Source organism: Medicago truncatula, chromosome 4, assembly GCF_003473485.1.
Source record: "Medicago truncatula cultivar Jemalong A17 chromosome 4, MtrunA17r5.0-ANR, whole genome shotgun sequence".
NCBI lineage: Eukaryota > Viridiplantae > Streptophyta > Magnoliopsida > Fabales > Fabaceae > Medicago > Medicago truncatula.
In genome coordinates this window covers 8,614,120-8,634,740 of record NC_053045.1, presented here as the reverse complement: position 1 = coordinate 8,634,740, position 20,621 = coordinate 8,614,120, and the positions used below count along the sequence as shown (strand labels likewise).

At 36.4% G+C, this 20,621-nt stretch overlaps 1 protein-coding gene across 1 annotated transcript; it reads left to right on the top strand.

The window, feature by feature from the left end:
• The first annotated feature begins 2,718 nt into the window (after window positions 1-2,718).
• LOC112420754 (uncharacterized) lies at window positions 2,719-4,184 on the top strand. Its single transcript, XM_024780406.1, has 2 exons — window positions 2,719-2,807; window positions 3,731-4,184. Exons 1-2 carry the CDS (start codon window positions 2,719-2,721, stop codon window positions 4,182-4,184), a joined length of 543 nt encoding a protein of 180 aa, XP_024636174.1.
• The last annotated feature ends 16,437 nt before the right edge of the window (window positions 4,185-20,621 follow it).

Sequence of the window (20,621 nt, the reverse complement as noted above, 5' to 3'; positions counted from 1 at the left end):
ACTCTCCAATCCACTATGATAAGAATGATATAAATAGGTTACAAGAAATCACTTATAATCTCACAAAGAACAAACCCTAATTTGTATCCATTTTTCAAGTCACCTAGTCTTCACAATAAATACTAAGAGAAAACACGAAAGGAAACTTTTTGTGTTAGCAAATGTTTCCCAACCAAGAAAAAAAACTCTCACCCAAGACTCTCAACTCTAAAGTTCCCTCCTTTGATTTTCAAAGTTTCTATCTCTTGCAGCTCTCTCACAAAAAAGTGAAGAATGAAATCTTATATAGTGTCCAGAATCCGAGAAATCGTGCCATGATTGGCACCTATCGTGCTACGATTTACAGTTAATACACCAATACATTACTATACCAATACATGCTCACGTGCCACAATTTTTTCATAACTTCGACATACAATTTTTGAGTCAAATATAAACATTTGAATTTTTTTTTCTTTTTTACAAATACACGTTTTGAGTTTGTTAAGGCCACATATTAAAAACGATGTTTGATAAACATATGCAATCAAAGATTGAAGAGATAACGGAAAATAAACTAGATCAACTCAAACACCAAGGTAGTAGAATTAAACCATTTAAGATCAAATCTCAAGTTGAAATACAACTTGACATTAAAAATCCCAAGCTCTTAGATAAAAGGTTAGTCAACCATTGGCTTGCATAAGAGCTCAGATAAGAGAGAGGGAAATTAAGGAATATTTAAAGGATGATTACATTTTTTTTTTAATATGAATTTCATTGTTTGAATAATTATTTGTAGACATCACTTGCAAATTTACTCATGTGTAAAATAAATATGGAGAAATTTTAAATGAATAGATTTTATGAAGTATTTTGTCAAAACTAAATTTAGATAATTACAAATAGTATTTTAAAACTACGATTTTTTTAGACAAAAACTTAGAACTTGAAATGTCTTATTTACTCTATATAATATGAATCTCAATTTGGTTCATATTATTATTTCAAATTATGAAAATTGGTATATGTTTAAGAAGTTTACACATTAGTGCCTATCTATTTTTCAAATTGTTTCGTATAATTTTTTAATTTTTTTTTTTACAAATTGGTCTTATTAATAAAAAACTTGGTCCCTGTTTTTCATATTTTGAAATTCGTCCTTCAAACTTTAAAATTTTCAAATTTGACATAAATTTTTTAGGCTTAATTATACTAATTTTTTAGGTTAAAGTGTGCTAAACTTTTAGTCTAAACTATATTTCTATACCTTAAAGTTATAAAGAGGAGTGATATTTTGACTTCAAGAAAGTGTTTTAACTTACTCCAAATCATGACCTTGAATTTCAATATTGATTAATGGCTTAGATTAATTGATATGGTAGACTTTAATTTTATTCTATATTGGAGTCAACACTCATCACCACAAAATAATAAAACAATGAATGTCTTTTAATTGATTGATTTTTTTTATTCATCTTCCCTTTGCTTTTTCTTTTCTCACGCTAAAAGAAATGGAAAAGGTTTAACAGAAAAATATAAAAACTCTTTCATGGCAAAAATGTTTATCAGCAAAAATTGTAAAACTCGGATTATCTATTGATCAGCTGAAATGTTTTACTACCAAAATAGTATTAACAGTGTAAAAATAATTGAGTTAATATGTTAACAGTGAAACAAAAATCTTAAAAGACTAATTGAGTTAAAATGTTTTAAAGATTTGTATATTTGGGATTTTTTTTCTTCATGAAATGAAACTCTTAAAATTTTTACTCCCTTAGTTTCTTTAAAATGTTAAATAGTATTACTACCTTGTCAAGATAGGGTTTTTATGTTTTGTTGTTAATGTTAACCCTTTTCTATTTCTTTTAGCATGAGAAAAAAAAAAAAGCAAAGGGAGAAGAATAAAAAAAAATCAATCAATTAAAAGACATTAATTGTTGGTGATGAGTGTTGACTCTAATAGAGAATGAAATTAAAACCTACCGTACCAATTAATCTAAGCCATTAATCAATATTGGAATTAAATGTCATAATTTGAAGTAAGTTAAAACACTTACTCTTTGAGTCAAAATATCCCTCCTTAATTATAAATATTAGAAACTTTGGTTCCATAAGTTTGTTGTGTCATTTTGGTCGCTTTATGTTTCAAATATTTTGGTTCATTATTACTTACAAATACCATACACTTTAGTCCCTTAAATTAACGATATTAAACACTTTAATTCTTTTTGTCAATGTCGATTATGTGTAACTTGATGACTAAAGTGTCTAACATTTGTAACTAATTAAGAAACATAAATATAAAAAATAAAAAACTTAAGTAACATGAAGCAAGAAACATGATAATTCACATCAACATGAGCAACATAAATAACAACAAAAAATGTCAAAGTTAACATGGGTTTATTTTTCTTTGCAGAATAATAAACTACAATATCAAACCCAAAGGAATAAAATTGGATATATCAACAAAATTAACCCCACTGCTGTAAAGCAGTTGTGCATTTCTTAACGTTCGCCGCCGCTGCAAAGTGACAACCTTCTCTACTGTGTGCCAACCATTAGGTTGTACCCCCCATTCAATCACCCCTCTTTGCAAACAAACCAAAATTGTGCTCGCTCGTTGGATTGTTGTAGCTTTTCTTTCTCTCTCTCTTAGGCACTCAATCGTGTGAGAAAGGGATAAATCATGTATTTTTTAGGGTGTAATATCTCAGTTTTTGGATAGGGGCAACAATGAAGGATGCAGATATACGGACTGTTGAGGATCCAGATCTGCAACTTGTTGATTCTTGGTTTGATATGACTGGTGTCGATCCAGAAATGTTTACTTACCGGGGGGCAAGATTTTATATGATAAATACTTATAGAAATTTTTTAGCAATGCAAAAGTGATAAAATAATAACATCATTATCATTGAGCAAAATACTTGATATTATAAACACTATCATGTTATATATTACAAAAATTAAAGACTCATAACATCTACAAATTAAAATTGTTCTTTATGTATCTTTATATTTAAAAAGTATGGTAGAAATCATTCAAAATTTCATCTCAAATGCATTTACAGATTTCATCTTATAAAATTTATAAGAGAAACTATTTTTTATGGTATAAATTTTCATTTAATAGGGACAATTTATTATTTTAAGGACAATCTACTACAAGTAGATCCGGGGCTGTTTCTATATGTGTTATAATGATTCAAAAATTCATTTCACGTGAGGGTGTACTTAATCTTATGAGAATTGTTGTTGACACATTTGGTTTGGCTGAGATACACGAGTAATTTATCTAAATGTCCATCGGCAGTTAATTGTCGAAGTTTGTGGAAACCGGCTGCAGTTAACTACCGAGGATTTCCTCGGCAGTTAACTATCGAGGATTTCTTCAGTAGTAAACTGCCGAAGCGTCCTGAAGCCAAGTCAGAGGCAGTAGCTTCATTTCCTGAACCTGTAATGTGTTTCAAACACAAAACACAACATATGTACCTTTTTTTTTATGCATAACGCTTCAAATGGCAAAACAAATATTGGCGCAAATGCACAACTTAATTAAACCAACATTTTTATACCATTAAACAAAGTAAAATATCCCATGAAATTAAAAGTAATGTCATCAATATACGAATATACAAATCAATGTGGTGGATTTCAACATCACTGCAGAGTTTAATCAATTTTTATGGCTTAAAGCGGTTCCATTAAAGGTTAATATTTTTGTATGGCGTCTCTTTCTGAATAGACTTGCAACAAAGGACAACCTGCGCAAGAGGAACGTCTTTGAGGTTTCCAATGTGTCTTGCGCGGCCTTGTGTGGTAAGGAGGAGGAAAGGGACCATTTCTTTTTTCAATGTGATCATTATGGTCGATTATGGCTCTTGATATCGAATTGGTTTGGTATTGTTAAGGTGTTTCATGGCAATATATTTTCACATGCTAATCAGTTTTGTGCTCTTGGAGGGTTCTCAAAGAATTCTAGGACAGCTTTTACTATTATATGGATTTCGGTCTTATTTGTTATTTGGAAGGACCGCAACAGGAGGATTTTTCAGAACCAAGTTGAACATCTCGAAGCTCTTTTTGAAAGGGTTAAACTTCAGACTTATTGGTGGCTGAAAGCAGACTTCATCACTTTCGCTTTTGATTATCCCTTTTGGAGACAAAATCCTTTACATTGTTTACAGACTGTTGTGTAATGTCTGTTTTATTTTTGATTTATGGCTGTTTTTAGCCTTGATGTGTTGTAATTAACTCTTCTCAGCTCCCTTCGGCACTCCTTGTGCTTGAGGGACTGATTTTTTTTATTATATTTCATTTAGTTTCTTCAAAAAAAAAAAAAATCATCAAAATACCAAAACTAAAAAACAAACTACTACTACTGGTCCTGGTCCTGCTGATGCTGCTGGTGCCTCCTCCTCGGCCTCTGGCCTCCCCTCCTGGCCAATATCGGCGCGATCTGCTCCCTAACATGGCTCATGGCCTGAAACCACTACTGAGAGCTCATGACCTCCTCCTGGCCCATCTGTGCATCAGCATAGGCAACAGCGGCACGAAATATGTCATAGGTGTCAGGCGAGCTTCTCGCCTCATACCGCTCCCACTGCTGTGCAATGATCTGCTCTTCATTTGCTGGCCTCGGAAGATCTCCTGGAAGATGTGGAAAAATCTGAGGGTGAGACACCCTAGTGTACCATAACACATAGCCATCCGCCATCAACCATGTCTGCTCTCTTGCCTGCTCACCCCAATCGGCTGCCTTAAGCGTATGAGTGCGAAAGTCGACGAATGCCTGCACAATCTGAGACGGTGGCAGCTCTACAACATTCGTCGGATGTCTGGGGACGGTCTGGACGTATCCGTACTGCCTCAAAACCCTCTCGGGCAAGTGACGGTACACCCTACGAACACCACACATAATCCAGCCTGAATACCAGAAAACCTCCTCAAAATCTTGGATCTCCATGTACTCTTCGTACGGCCTCCAGCATACGTCATCAAACTATATACGATCAAGCAGTGATCGATACGTGACCCCCTCTCCATGACCCTTCTGAAGCTTCCACCTCGCCGCAACCGGATAGTTTTCCATGTAGTCGGTGTTGGGATCAACACTGTAAACTACTCTAATTTTTTTTTAAAAAAATAAACCTAAACAAACTAACATTATCATTAAAATGATTGATACAACTTACTTGTGATAATGTGCAGTTGATTTGCTTGCAATTCGTGAAAATGAATTTGGTGAAGATTGGAGAGAAATTGAGAACTTTAGAGAAGTTTTGAAAATGGTATATGTTTCTGTTTCTGCGTCTGTTTATGTTCAGATTTCCTCAGCAGTTAACTCCCGAGGTTTTCCTCGGCAGTTAACTGTAGCCGGATATTTAATTCCTCGACAGTTAACTACCAAGGGGGTAAAATCGTATTTTACTCGTGTTTCTCAGCCTTATCAAATGTGGGAACAACAATTCTCTAATCTTATACGTTGTTGTGTGAAGGGAAGAAGTGAGAAGTAAAAAAATGTGATGCAGAAAACATATTAAGATTTCAAACCAACACACTTTGTCATTTTTTCTTTGGCAAAGACTTCATTCACTTTTTTGTAACTTTTCATGTGTAGACCTAGTATTTTAATAATATTTATGTAATAATTGTTGAGTAATGCTAGCAACACTCTCTTTTGAACACTCTCTCTAATACTCACTTTCTTATTGGTTTAAATCATTGTGGGTCTACACTTTGAAAATTGAACAAACACAAATTAGTGGGACATACATTGATTTCACCCAATAAAAGAGTGAGTGCTAGAGAGAGTGTTGAAAAGTGAGTGTTGCTAGCATTTCTCATAAATAGTTTATCTTTAATGAATTGAATGAGTTTGTGTGGGGGCAACGTATAGTTTGAAGAGGGGTCAACATGTAAAATTAGTAGGTTGATGGTTAAAAAAATACTAAAGAAGTGGGGCCAGCTGCCCCCAATTAGATGCAAGTGCATCCGTGCCTAGGTGTCGAGACGACACATGGATACATCAGATGGTTTTATTCCTTCTCACATCCACGCATCATACTTTAGGACGAGGATGTTCCTATCCCTAGGCTACCCGAGCAGGTGGCCCTTGATGAGGTTGTTGCTGAGCATAATGGGGAGGATGGGTACTTGGTGCTGACTGGAAGGTTGGACCAGAGACCATATCTATGACGTCATGCCAGTAGTATGGTTCAGCAAGGGACTGATGAATGAAGTCATTTGGCACGAATCCTGGCGGAGGTTTATGGCAGGATGATTTATCGTCGTAGGCGTACTAGGGTGGGGGTGGCAAAGCTAAATTTTACGGTGTTGTAACCTCTGGATCATTTCTATTTTGAATTTTTCGTTTGAACATTTGGTTCGTAATCTTGGCATGATTTTTGTTTTTAATTTAATGTTTGAAAATTGTGTTGTGTGTTTAATTTCTGTTTTGCATTAAAGTATTTATTTTGTACGATCACGAATGCATGTTTATATCGTTTGGAAGCAATTTAAGTCCCAAATGCATATCTCAGCCATAAAACACAACACTTTTGTCTCAGTGCTGAGATATTTCGGACTATATAATCTGAAAAGTGCCTTTTTTTACTCTAAAGTTTGGCAATTGCATATATGGGGTGTTTGACACTTTTTGAATTTTATAATCCAAAACAGACTAAAATAATTCAAAATATATAATCCGAACAGTACCAGCGTGCTTTAGGTTCAAGGTGCTTCAGGGTGCTCATGTCCAAACAATTTATGAAGTTTCCGGATTTTATAATCAAAACATGTTTCGGATTTTAGAAACGGAACAAAGGGTATTTTTAAAAAGAAAAAAATATGACGCGCGAGAAACTGATAGATTGAAAAAAATAATAGTCTAAATTTAAAGGAAATGAAAAACACCCAAATTTATTAATTTGGGATTTTTGTTATTTTAATAAAAAAAAATAATCTATAATCCAACATGGCCTTGCCATCATAACAATTTTAAAACAAGTTAGCGTTTAAAAAAAAGAAAATCTGGATGAACTTTTTCAGGTTTTAAATGATAAAGATAAAAAAAGAGAACAAAATAATATAAAGGGCTCAAAGTATTACACATAAATAAGATAAAGAACCCCGGAAATAATTTTTTTTGTGGTGGCCGGTGTTTGAACCCCGGACCTTACATATAAGATTAAGAACCCCTGAAATAACTTTGCCTATATTTAAAAAGACTTTCATGTTTCAAATATTATATATGAAATACTCTGTTAGGAGTCCCACATCGAGTAGATCAAAGTGCTTGATGTGGTACTTAAGCTATGAGGTTCTCCCATCCATTGAACTAGCCTTTTGAGTTGGGCTCTCCTTATGGGCTTCAGTCCTAACAATTGTTGCTTTCATTTGATAGTTGGACCACAGAAAGGGCTATCTATAGGTTGGATTAAGCTGCTCCGCCGAATACCGCCAAAAAGGAAAGAGCTATCATCGGGTCAATGCCGACAGAGTGAAAGCCGTCGTGGACGTCGGCTCTTAAAGGACGTGGCAATGTTAGAAGTCCCACATCAAGTATATCAAAGTGTTTGATCCGGTACTTAAGCCATGATGTTCTCCCACCCATTGGACTAATCTTTTCGTTGGACTCTCCTCATGGGCTTAAGTCCTAACATACTTAATGAATGAGACATAGATGAAATGAGTATTACTTTTCCTACCATATGCATGACTAGTGCGCCCTGTTAATTTTTAAAAAATGCCCTTGTGTAATCAGGATTTTAAAATTCAGATTCATGTTTACTATTTCGGATTTTATAATCTGGACAATTCTTATTTATAATCAGCCATCAGACTCTCTCACATTTCAGCAGTTTTGAGTTTTGCTTTTAAAAACAACAAAAAAACTAAGTAAGAAATGCTAAAAACCTGTCAAATAAAATCATAAATATAAACATACCATCAAAAAATTCTAAAAATCAAATATAACTACTGCAAATATTTTTGGATTTTTTTGAGAATATGAAAAATGGATCTAAACGATTTAATTTTTGATTTTGAGAGGCGGAGTCCCGTAAGAAGTTCCTTCTACGGGAGTCATGATCCTTGAATTTTTTCTGATTTTTTGGGGAAGTTTCGGAGTAATCTGATCAAGTAGCCCAAAAACCTGATTTTTGAATAAGAACAGGTAACAATGACTCAAAACAGAAGGATGAGAGTTAGAAAGATTAACATTGTTCTCTAAAATGACTATCCATGTTACAAACATGTTTAAAATTTGTGCTGATACAGTTCGGATTATATAATCTGAACTATTTTTCCCTAGAAAAATGGTGTTTAGGGGGTGTTCGGATTATGTAATACGGAAAAATCATGTAGCGCGCCCTATTTTTTGAAGTTTTCGGATTACAAAATCCGGAAAATTCCAAATTTGTGAAAAACTCAAATTTTCATCCTATAACAAAGGAAAAACTGAATCCGGATTTTAAAATCCTGATTGCACAAGGACATTTTTGGAAAATTTATAGGGCGCACTAGTCATGCATAGGGTGGGTAAAGTAATACTCAGATGAAATGAATATTTTACCATGATTCAACCTTCCATCCTCTCTCACACGCTTTAATTTGTGTTAATCACTGGAATTTATGTTGGAACAAAATGTGTTTATCATTAACCCTTAAGAGTTTTGATGATAACAAGACACTAAAAATTGTCAATTGGATATGCTAATATTTGTTCAAGTGTACAGGATTATAGACAAAAATTGACATCTTAAAAAGGTCTTAACAATAAAGAGCAAAGGAATCAACAAAAAGGGAAGCTTAAAGCGTCTGAAGAAAACTGCTCCTGAAGATAAAGCGCTCCTGAAGACAAAGTGCTCCTGAAGTGATGATGTCATCAGAAGCAAGTTCATCAGAAGTGAGTTCATCAGAAGCAAGTTTATCAGAAGTTAAAAATCACCAGAAGTTGCCGTTCATTAGAGGATGCAACTTAAGGCTTCAAAAGTTGTTTAATGGGATTCAACTTCGTCTAAGGATTGCAGAAGACTGGAAAATTGAAGCAACGGCTATTTTGAAAGGATTTGAACGCATTGGATGCTTGTTCCTCAAAAGAGCGTTGACAAAGTACGTTTGTACGAAATGTACAACCACTACCTCCACTACTCTGTTTTGTCTCTGCTACAAGATAAGAAAAACAGCTCTGCCTGCAACGATGTTCCTTCACAATGGGAATGCATTTGAAATTGATCCTTCTTAGGACAATAACCATATCAGGCAAAGGATCATTGGTGATTGATCAAAAGCTTCAAACGACTCTATTTTGAATGTGTTGGCAATTCAACGTCTCTTTCACACCTTTATATAAAGGAGTGAAGACTCAGAGTTTCAATAGAACAATACCAAGAATTAACAGTGCCAAAACTCTGCTGAAATTGTTCTGCATTCAAAAGTTCACTTAGAATTTCTTATCAACTTTCATATCTTAGAAATTCTAGAGTCTTAAGAGTGTGTATCTGATTTGTATTGTGAACACCACTGATTGTATATCAAGTGTTCAACCTCAAACATTTTTCTTGTAATTCTGTTTGAATTAAGAAGTCTCTTGCAGTTGTGCTTGAGCAATAGAAGTCTATTGATTTTGTTCTTGAGCATATGATAAGTGCTAGAAAGTTGTATTTTAAGTGATATATTTTAGGCACTTTTGTTACTTATTATGCAAGTTATTAAGGGAAAAGCCGAGAGATAAGTGATTATTGCCCTTTTACGCTTTATTTATCTTACTTCGCCCATTTGTGCAGGATTTGAACTCAAGACATCAAGCAAAGAGCAAAAATGAAGAAAAGTACAAAAAGGCTGAAAAATGAAGGTTACTCGCCCCCAACTCGCCATGGCCAGTAGAAGGCGAGCAATTCCAGTAGCCAACAGAGATTACACGCCACCAGCTCGCAATGGCGAGTGGAAGGCGAGCCCACTCGCCATGGCGAATGATTTTACTCGCGAGGCGAGTTAGGGCGGTTTAGCCTCTCACAGCTGACGTGGCACAAACCCAATGGCGAAGGAACCTCAACTCGCCATGGCGAATGAAGGAGCTCGCGAGGCGAGTAGATGCAGAATCAGAATTCTATAAATAGCCCACTCAACCATTACATTCATATACTTAGTTTTTCTCTGAGTTTTTCATACTTTTCACTTGTAATATTCTTAGAGAGAGAGATAGGGCTTGTTCTTCATAGAGTGAGAGTGATAGAAAGTGGATTCTTCATTCTTTGTTGAGAAATCACAAGTTGTAAATGAATCTTTCTCCTTCAATTCATTCTTGCAAGGCTTCCATGACAATGAGTAGCTAAATCTCCTTTGTTGGGATTAGAGGTACTTGATCTTAGCTTAACATGTAATCTTTTGATCTATAAATATATGGTTCTAGCATTTGATTTGATATTAATGTTATTCTTGCACTTTAATCTTTATCTTTGATTTAATTGTGATTGAGAAATACTTTTGAATCTAGGTTTAGAATAACCATCTATCAAAACATAGGTTCTAGACATGGAATCGATGTTTTGATAATCACTTTGTGTATCCAAACCTAAAGCTTTCTTATCATTCTATAGATTGAGAAATCATCGATTGAACGATAAGATCGACTCTTGAATCATTCAATAGTTTGAGACATCGACAATTGAAGATACAATTGATTTCACAATATTGTTTGGACACGAATAGTGTTGTCGAGGGATACGTGATAATATCAAAGAAAAGCTAGAATCCATGTGTGATCATTAGGTTACGTGTGACGCTTGATCAAGGAACTCTAATCCTAACAAGTTTCACGCCCTATTAATCTCAATTTTATCGTTTGCAATTGAGTTACTAAAACAAACAACCAATTATCTTTTTAACTTGGAATGGTATTTGGTGTCGAACGGTCCGCGATATCGCACTAGTCCCTGAGGAGACGATATAAATACTTACAATTGTTTGATGCAAAAATACTACATCAGCATAGGAAGTCTCTTGCAGTTGTCCTTGAGCATTTGAAGTCTCTTGCTAAGTTTAACAGTGAGCAATTGTAATCAAATATTACTTTTTAGTGAACTCTCCTTGGAAGTGCAAGGGGGACAGAACTGACTTCCGGTTTGTGGAAGGAACTTGTATAAATTGCTTTGTGTCTTTCTTCTCTCTCTCTGTTTATCCGCTGCAATTAGTTATGAACATCACTTCAGAAGTATAAGTTTGTGTGGGAATAAATAGATAAATCAAAGTGGGGCGGAAGCAAAATTTAATTGTAAAAGAGACATCACTGGATCATGGAGGAAAGGATACTCCCTCGCTAACTTCCTACGTGAAGGTGATGTTTCTCTAATAACTCAAAGTAGCTTCCACAAATCCTTCTAAAAGAAGGAAAGAATTAATTGCATAATTAGGAGGCATCATCAGCACATGGAGGAAAGGATACCCCGTCGCTGACTTCCTACATAAAGATGATGTCTTTTAACTTATAAATTTGCAACACTACTTAGGGTGATCATGGAATCGAGGAGGAAAGGATACCCCCTCGCGGACTTCCTATGAGAAAATGGTATCCCCTAAGCAATCTGCAGCCCCCAAGACGTTTGAATTGTCAAATTAAATCTAGCTAATTCCCATCTCTCTTTGTCATACCCCAAATTTTGACCACTTTTCTCTATTCTTACCCATTTTATTTGTATTTTTAAAGTCGGGAATTTTCGTCGTTTCAGACGAAATTTTGGCAAAGAGGTTACTTTGAAGTACCTCATTTTTGATTCCGAGTCGGACTCTCTTTTCTCTTTTTATTTTCTTTCCATCTTTTATTAATTTTAATTTTAAGATTAGTTACTTTTTTTATACTTAATAATTTTTATTTTCCATCTTTTAGTTTAATTTGTTTTATTTTATTTCGTATTAGATTTATTTTATTTTATTTCGTATTAGATTTATTTTATTTCTTTTTAATTAATTAGTGTCAAAAAAAAAACAAAGTGTCAATAGGTCCAAAATAAAATGTACAAGGTCTAAAAAAAATTTCAAGTCAAGTGTCAACTTTAACATTCCTTTTTCAAAATTCACCATAATTGTCCTTCATTTCCATTAAACCATTTTTCCTTTTTTCATCAACCTCCTCACCTATAAATAGAGCCCTCATTTCACACAATTTGACACACCAAAAAGTTCTCTTGAGTTGTCAAAGAACTTTTCTCTCTTCTCCCTATTTAGCTTGTGTTAACGAGCTATTCTTTTCTTCTCCCTTTTTTTTCTGTCCCTTCGGAATAAGTCCCTTCGGAAAAGTCCCTTCGGAATTTTGTCCCTTCGGTAGCCCATTTCTTTTATTTTCTTGCATTTTTATTTCTTTTTAGCATTTTTACATTTTTATTTTATTTCTATTTAGCATTTTAATTATTGTTATTTATTTTCCAGCAATTAGAATGTATTTAGGTCCAATGTAAATATAAATGAGAAAAGTGTGTGGGTGTGTGTGTCCTTTTATTTCCTTACCGCCTTAGATATATCCAAAAAATGCAAAAAAAATTAGATTAGGGATTTTGTGGTGATCCAACGTCACTACAAAAATCCACGCGCTTTTATTTTTATTGCTCCGTTAGTTTAATTTTCATTTATTATTCAAAAACAACAAAAACATGCAAAACTCCAAAAATATTTTCTTAATAAACCTTGGCTTGTAACCCAAGTTGCTTTTCCTTTTATTTTTCTTAATCAAATGCTTAATTGAATTAATATTCATAATAGACTTGATTTCTTTGTAATTAAAATTCGACAACCTCACCTTATTTTATCTCATGCCTTGAGGCCTCTTATCCCTTCTTGAAACCATTTTCTAAAAATCTAAAATCAACCAACCCACCAAAAAGAAACTTTTCAGGTGAACTACATTGGTTTTGATCCCTTTTCTTAAAGGGTATGTAGGCATAGGATTTTTATCCTTCCAAATCAAATAAAAATAACCAAAAACATACTTCTTCTTCCCCCATTCTTTCACTTAGATTTTTAGGTAATAATTTTCAAATAAGCAATGAATTTAGCACAAGATAAATTAGGTAAGAGGTTCCTACGGAATACCGTAGACGCTTAGGGTGCTAGCACCTTCCCTTCGCGTAACCAACCCCCGAATCCAAAGTCTCGATGAGGGTTTTTACTCATTTTTTCCCTTCCCACGAATAAAAATCGAGAGTTCAAAGATTAACGATTCAAATCAATTAATGGTTTGATATCCGAAAATCACGAGCACAGAAATGGCGACTTCACTGGGGACTTAAATTCTACGCGGGTTAAACCCACCTTATTTTATTTATTTTGTGTTGTACTATTTGTTTATGCTTTGTACATATTTGCTTACATACCGTGTTACGTGAGTGGTGAGATAAGTCCTACACCCGGGCTTGAGTGAAACATAAGATAGGACGGAGTACGATCATAGTGCCATACCAGGAGCGGTCCTGCGATATGTGTACACGTGATGTAACTCCACTCAACGTAGGTCTTTCAAAAGTAATAATATGTCGTCATGAGCAGTCGTGATTGGCGTTATTATTTTTGAAGTCCGTTAAACGTTAAGGACCTTTAGATCACCCTTAACCCATCTTGGCCTCTTTTTAGGACGTAGTGCGGTGGCTAAACCAAGAGCAGTCTTGACTTTGGTCGACACGCGATACTACACTCAAACTAGACTTACTTATGATTGTTATTGGACTAGGAGCGGTCCTATACACCGATATGTTCATAAGGGAAGTTGTAATTTGGGAACTTGGTAGAACCCGTGATACAGGTACATTTGAAACCATAGTCCTTACCAAGTGGCGTTGTTACCCTCGACTCCAACATTGTAGAACTTAACCTCCTCATGTATTCAATGAACTTTAGTATAAACATGCATACATGCATTCATTAATAAATATATTTTTCCATCAAAAATTGAAGGACTTAGACAAGTTTTTTGCAAACATTATGGATATGGACCTTGTACGAGTGAACACCAAGAGATACAACTTCAAAAATCTTAACTGAGCTTTAGCTTTTGTACTTTTTCCTTGGTTTCGTTCTTACCTTTTGAAAAAGGACCTTTTGCAATATCTTCACAATTTTCAAATGAAACCATGTTTCTCTACCATGTTTAAAAATTAACTTTGATAAGTCCTTCAAAAAAAAAAAATCATCATCTTTGCATTCATATTTCTAGTCTGTATCTCATATTTTGTTTCTACCAGCAAAAGGTCAATCCATCAGTAAAGTCGTTCAATGTCTTCATCCAAGTTCGGCTCGCATATGCAGACACTCGTGCAAACAGGAAAAATGGATCGACTTGAGCAAGAGGTCCACGAGCTTCGTGGAGAGGTAACAACACTTCGGGCTGAGGTAGAGAAGTTAACTAGCCTAGTATCTTCATTGATGGCTACAAAGGATCCACCGCTTGTTCAGCAAAGGCCTCAGCTACTATGTCAGCCAACATGCATGAAACGGCCTCGACAACAGGGTTCTCAGTCGCTTATTCCTCAAAATCAGGTCCGAAAAGCATCTCAGTGTGACCCAATTCCGGTGAAATATGCGGATTTGCTTCCCATTTTGCTTAAGAAGAACCTTGTTCAAACCCTGCCACCTCCTCAGATGCCGAATCCGCTGCCACCTTGGTATCGCCCTGACCTCAACTGTGTATTCCATCAAGGGGCGCCAGGTCATGACACTGAGCAGTGCTATCCTTTGAAGGAAGAAGTTCAGAAGTTGATTGAAAATAATGTCTGGTCCTTCGATGACCCTGATATAAAAGTGCTACTTCAACAACAACATATGTCTTCTCACTCTATTGCCACTCTTAGGTCCATCACCAATGTTGTTCAAGATCCGGGCTATCAATCCCAATTTCAGCAATATCAACAACAACCTCGACAACGAGCTTCGGGACAACCACAATTTGATTCGATCCCCATGAAATATGCAGTGTTGTTTCCCGATTTGCTTAGGAGGAAGCTTGTCCAGACCAGACCGCCTCCTCGTATGCCTGAGAAATTGCCAACTGGGTATAGGCCCGACCTCTCTTGTGTCTTCCATCAAGGGGCACCTGGTCATGATATTGAGCGCTGTTTTGCTTTTAGGAATGAAGTTCAGAAGTTGATCCAAGATAAGGTCTTACGCTTCTAAGATTGAACGCAGACATGCAAGTTAATCCGCTATCGGATCTTGAAGCCTAATGTTGATACATGGAATGTTTAGCTACAATTGGGTCTTTGCTGATGTTTATTTCTACTACTCATTTGTTCAATTAGTATGTTTGTTTGTTGCTTTATGTTTTTCAAAAAAAAAAAAAAAAATCCTTCCGTCCCACCCGAGGCGAGAGTGAATTTGTTTAGGGCTTTTTGCTTTATGTATTTTCATCATTAATGAAAGGTCGTCTTGATCCCGACCTCGTTTTTATTTTGTGCTTTTTCTGGAAAAATGGTAATACAAAAAACCAAAAAAAATCTTTTCCTTTAACCATTTTCACATATCTGCATAATCATAATGTTTATATCAATAATCAACTCATGCATTAATAAACCCGTTGAACACTTAAACCTTGTACTCTTTCTCGACTTTGAGTTCCTTGTATCTGGGGCTAAAGAAGAGGATGATGAAGAAGTTTCCACTGAGGTTTCTCGCATATTGGGGCATCTTGGCCGTCGTAGCTGCAAATATGAAGAAAGAATGTCCAGAAGAGGACTTTCATGTACAAAGATTGGCACGAGATGCTACCATCTGCCTTGCAGGGATATTGTACTTCATGCACATTTCAACAGGGGCAGCCCCCCCGCCATCCCTCAGTATTCAATGTAAAGGCACTGTGCCACATGAAGGTCAAAGTCCTGTCAACGGAAGTTCCAAAGAAAGCCAAGATTGATTGAACTTAAAAGTGTTATTGTCGGGTGCCATGGACAGTCATATCAAGAGGATAAAGCAAGTATTCGACAAAGAAGGCTCGTCCCCGTGAATGTCAAGAAAGTGGCTTTGTGCTTAAAAATATGTTACCCAATTCTAGGGGCAAATGGATGCCAAATTACAAAGAATGGTGGTAAACTTGTATGTCCTGTAAATACCGATGCAGTCAAGAAATACTTTGTTAAAATGAAAAAGCTCGATAAGTCGCAAACCTGAAAAAGCGGCTTAGGCAAAAAAGAGCGTCTCGATGGACTGAAAACCCGAAAGGGCGGTCCATGCAAAAGTTAGAGACATTTATAAAAAAATGATTATCCTGATAGGTTGAAACCCGCAAGGGCAATCTATGCAAAAGTTAAGGATCATGACAAAGTAATTGCATCTGGTCGGACATGACTCACTTGGGGCATTTCAGCTGACAAAAGACCTCCGGCTCATTGCAAGGTAATTGCACCAAATCATATATGATTCATCTGGGGTATCTTAGCTGTTAAAGGGCTTCCGATCTGAAGCGTCTGCAAATCAAAGACTCAGAACAGTGGAATTCAAAGTCGGTAGAGGAAACAGTAGTTATTGTGTTCAATGTACCTTTTCCATATAATTACCATTTTCCAAACTCTTTTTTTAAAATCCGTGGAGCCACGCCTTTGGCAGGCCACCACTCCATTTACATTAATTTGAGCCTATGTCCATTTATTTGAAATTCTCATTTATTCTGTTTTGTAAATTTCTCTTCTATTTTTGATGTTAATACGTAAAGCAAAAAAGAAACTTTTAAAAACTTTTTTCATGTCTTCTGAAAAGCATAAACAACAGGTACATCTTCTTCGAACTTATGAGTAGGTGAAGCATACATCAACATCCGTCTCAAGTACAGTTAAACTCTACAAGGTAAGCATGACCAAAAGTTGTGAGATGACCTCTGTCAAAAAACAAATATATACAAAAAAAAAAAAAAAAAAAAGCTCGCTAAGTCGAAAACCCGAAAGGGCGGCTTAAGCCAAAAATGAGCGTCCTGGTGGACTGAAAACCCGAAAGGGCGGTCCAGGCAAAAATTAGGGGCATACAAAAAAAGATTTATTCCCGGTGGATTGAAAACCCGAAAGGGCGGTCCAGGCAAAAGTTAGGGATTTTAAAAATAAAATAAAAAAATACAAAAAATACAAAAAATGAATGAAAAAGACAGAGGCATCACAGCTCAAGTGGGTCGACTGGAAGAATCACTTTGTACTGATTTATAAATGGCGACTTCTGCCATAATGATTGATTGATGGGTTTCATCCCGAGAAATGGCGACTTTTGCCTGTGCTTTGATAGATGGTGATTTCTACCGGTGGTTTGAATAAATGGCGACTTCTGCCATAATGATTGATTGATGAGTTTCACCCCGAGAAATGACGACCTGCCAATGGTTTGTTTCAAGGGCAACACCTGCCAATGGTTTGTTTCAATGGCGATTTTTGCTTGTGCCTTGTTTAAATGGCGATTTTTGCTTGTGCTTTGTTTAAATGGCGACCTTTGACTGTGCTTTGATTGATGGGTTGGCAACTTCTGCCGGGTTTCGAATCGGTGAGCTTTATCCCCAAGGAATGATTACTTAACCATCAACTGAGACATTATATTGGGTCGTATCCCCATCAGTGCTTTGATTATTGGGTCGTATCTCCCATCAGTGCTGTGTTCATTGGGCCGTTTACCCTTTTTGCGGTATGATTAATGGGCAGTTACCCCTTCAGTGGTTGAATTAACGGTTTGTTACCCCTTCAGTGGTTGAATTACTGATTTGTTACCTCTTCAGTGGTATGATTGATGGGTCGTTACCCCTTTAGCGGTATGATTAGTGGGCAGTTGTCCCTTCGGTGGTTGAATCAACGTGTTGTTACCTCTTCAGTTAAGGCGTGACCCCGCCGTTGGTTTTGATTAGTGGGCAGGTACCCCTTCAGTGGTTGAGTAAATGGTTTGTTACCTTTGTTACCTCTTCGGTGATATGATGGATGGGCCGATACCCCTTTAGCGGTATGATTAGTGGGCAGTTACCCGGTCAGTGGTTGGATTAACGTTTTGTTACCTCTTCAGTGGTATGGTTATAAGGCGTGACCCTGCCGTTGGTTTTGATTGTGGAGTTGTTACCCCTCCAGTGTTTGTTTCTTAGGGCCTTACCCCACCGGTTGGTTTGGATATGGGGTTTTACCCTGTAAGTTGGTTTGGATATGGGTCGTATCCCATCAGTAGTTTGAATATGGATTTTACCCCATCAGTTGGGTGACTGTTGGTTCGTATCCCCATCAGCAGTTTGATTATTGGGTTGTATCCCTATCATTGGTTTGATTATTGGGTTGTATCCCTATCATTAGTTTGATTATTGGTTTGTTCTCCTATCAGGGGTTTGATTTTGAGCTTTACCCCACTAATGTTTTGTTTGGACGGATTTACCCCGTCAGTGTTTGACTCACCTCCTGTATTGGTATCCCCGTTGAAGATTCTCAAGTGTTTGTGCTGCGATGCCGGGCTACTTCCTTTTAGGACCTGTCCAAATCTTGTCTCAAAAGTCTTCCGTTGTACTGTTATATGTGTCTCGTACATGTTCATTCATTCATGCATACATAGCATGCATACAAATATCATTCATGCATGGTTGCATTATTACCTAGTGTCTTATTCCAGTGTACCTCGTAAAAGTGTCATACCCAATGTGTCTGATTCAGGAATGTTACCAATTGAGTTTATTTCAAGGGGCAGGTCCCATCCAATAGTCTTTGTATCAATATATTTCGGCTCCCTAGTACCTTATGTGAGCTATCCTTGTACCGAAAGCATGTGCCTTTTATCTATGTTGGTCGTTACCCGAGTTGAGGTAACTGACGGTATTTCCTTTTTGTATGTTGGTCGTTATCCGAGTTGAGGTAACTGACAGTATTCCTTTTTGTATGTTGGTCGTTACCCGAGTTGAGGTAACTAACGGTATTTCCTTTTTGTATGTTGGTCGTTACCCGAGTTGAGGTAATTGACCGTATTTCCTTTTTGTATCTTGGTCGTTATCCGAGTTGAGGTAACTGACGGTATTTCCTTTTTCTATGTTGGTCGTTATCCGTGATGAGGTAACTGACGGTATTTCGTATCTCCCTTTTTGTTGGTCGTTACCCGTGTTGAGGTAATTGACAGTATTTTCTTTTCATATGTTGGCCGTTATCTCAGTAAAGGTAACTGACAGTATTTTCTTTTCGTAAGTTGGTCGTTACCCGTGTTGAGGTAACTGACGGTATTTCCTTTTCGTAAGTTGGTCGTTATCCGTGTTGAGGTAACTGACAGTATTTCCTTTTCGTATGTTGGTCGTTATCCGTGTTGAGGTAATTGACGGTATCTTCTCTTTCGTATTTTGGTCGTTACCCGTGTTGAGGTAACTGACGGTATTTCCTTTTCGTAAGTTGGTCGTTATCCGTGATGAGGTAACTGACAGTATTTCCTTTTCGTATGTTGGTCGTTATCCGTGTTGAGGTAATTGACGGTATCTTCTCTTTCGTATTTTGGTCGTTACCCGTGTTGAGGTAACTGACGGTATTTCCTTTTCTTATGTTGGTCGTTATCCGTGTTGAGGTAATTGACAGTATCTTCTCTTTCGTATTTTGGTCGTTACCCGTGTTGAGGTAATTGACGGTATTTCCTTCCATATGTTGGTCTTTACCCGAGTAAAGGTAATTGACAGTATTTCCCTTTCGTATGTTGGTCGTTACCCGTGTTGAGGTAACTGGCGGTATTTCCTTCCATATGTTGGTCTTTACTCCAATAAAGGTAATTGACAGTATTTCCCTTTCGTATGTTGGTCGTTACCCGTGTTGAGGTAACTGACGGTATTTCCTTCCATATGTTGGTCTTTACTCCAATAAAGGTAATTGACAGTATTTCCTTTTTAAATGTTGGTCGTTACCCGTGTTGAGGTAACTAACGGTATTTCCTTTTTCTATGTTGGTCGTTACCCGTGATGAGGTAATTGACGGTATTTCCTTCTGTATGTTGGTCTTTACCCCAGTAAAGGTAATTGACAGTATTTTCTTTTCGTATGTTGGTCGTTACCCAGTAAAGGTAATTGACGGTATTTCCTTTCGTACGTTGGTTTTTACCCCAGTAAAGGTAATTGACGGTATTTCGTTTCGTATGTGGGTCGTTACCCCTGTAAAGGTAACTGACGGTTTTTCCTTTCCTATGTTGCTCGTTACCCCAGTAAAGGTAATAGACAGTATTTCATTTCGTATGTTCGTCTTTACCACAGTAACGGTAATAAAATAATATTTCCTCCCCAGTGATATCTATCAGTTTTTTCCCCAGTCAATGTATTTTTGTCGTCCTTGCATTCATACTTGCATCGCAGACATTCATACCAGTATATTCATAAGCATTGCATTCTCAGCATTTCAACTGGTCAAAAATTGGTGTACTTAGTATTTAAGTCTCTTCGACCCGTTGATTTAAAATTTTCATTTTTTTTAAATCTCCGTGACGGAGAAACTTAAATAGGGGCATCTGTCATACCCCAAATTTTGACCACTTTTCTCTATTCTTACCCATTTTATTTGTATTTTTAAAGTCGGGAATTTTCGTCGTTTCAGACGAAATTTTGGCAAAGAGGTTACTTTGAAGTACCTCATTTTTGATTCCGAGTCGGACTCTCTTTTCTCTTTTTATTTTCTTTCCATCTTTTATTAATTTTA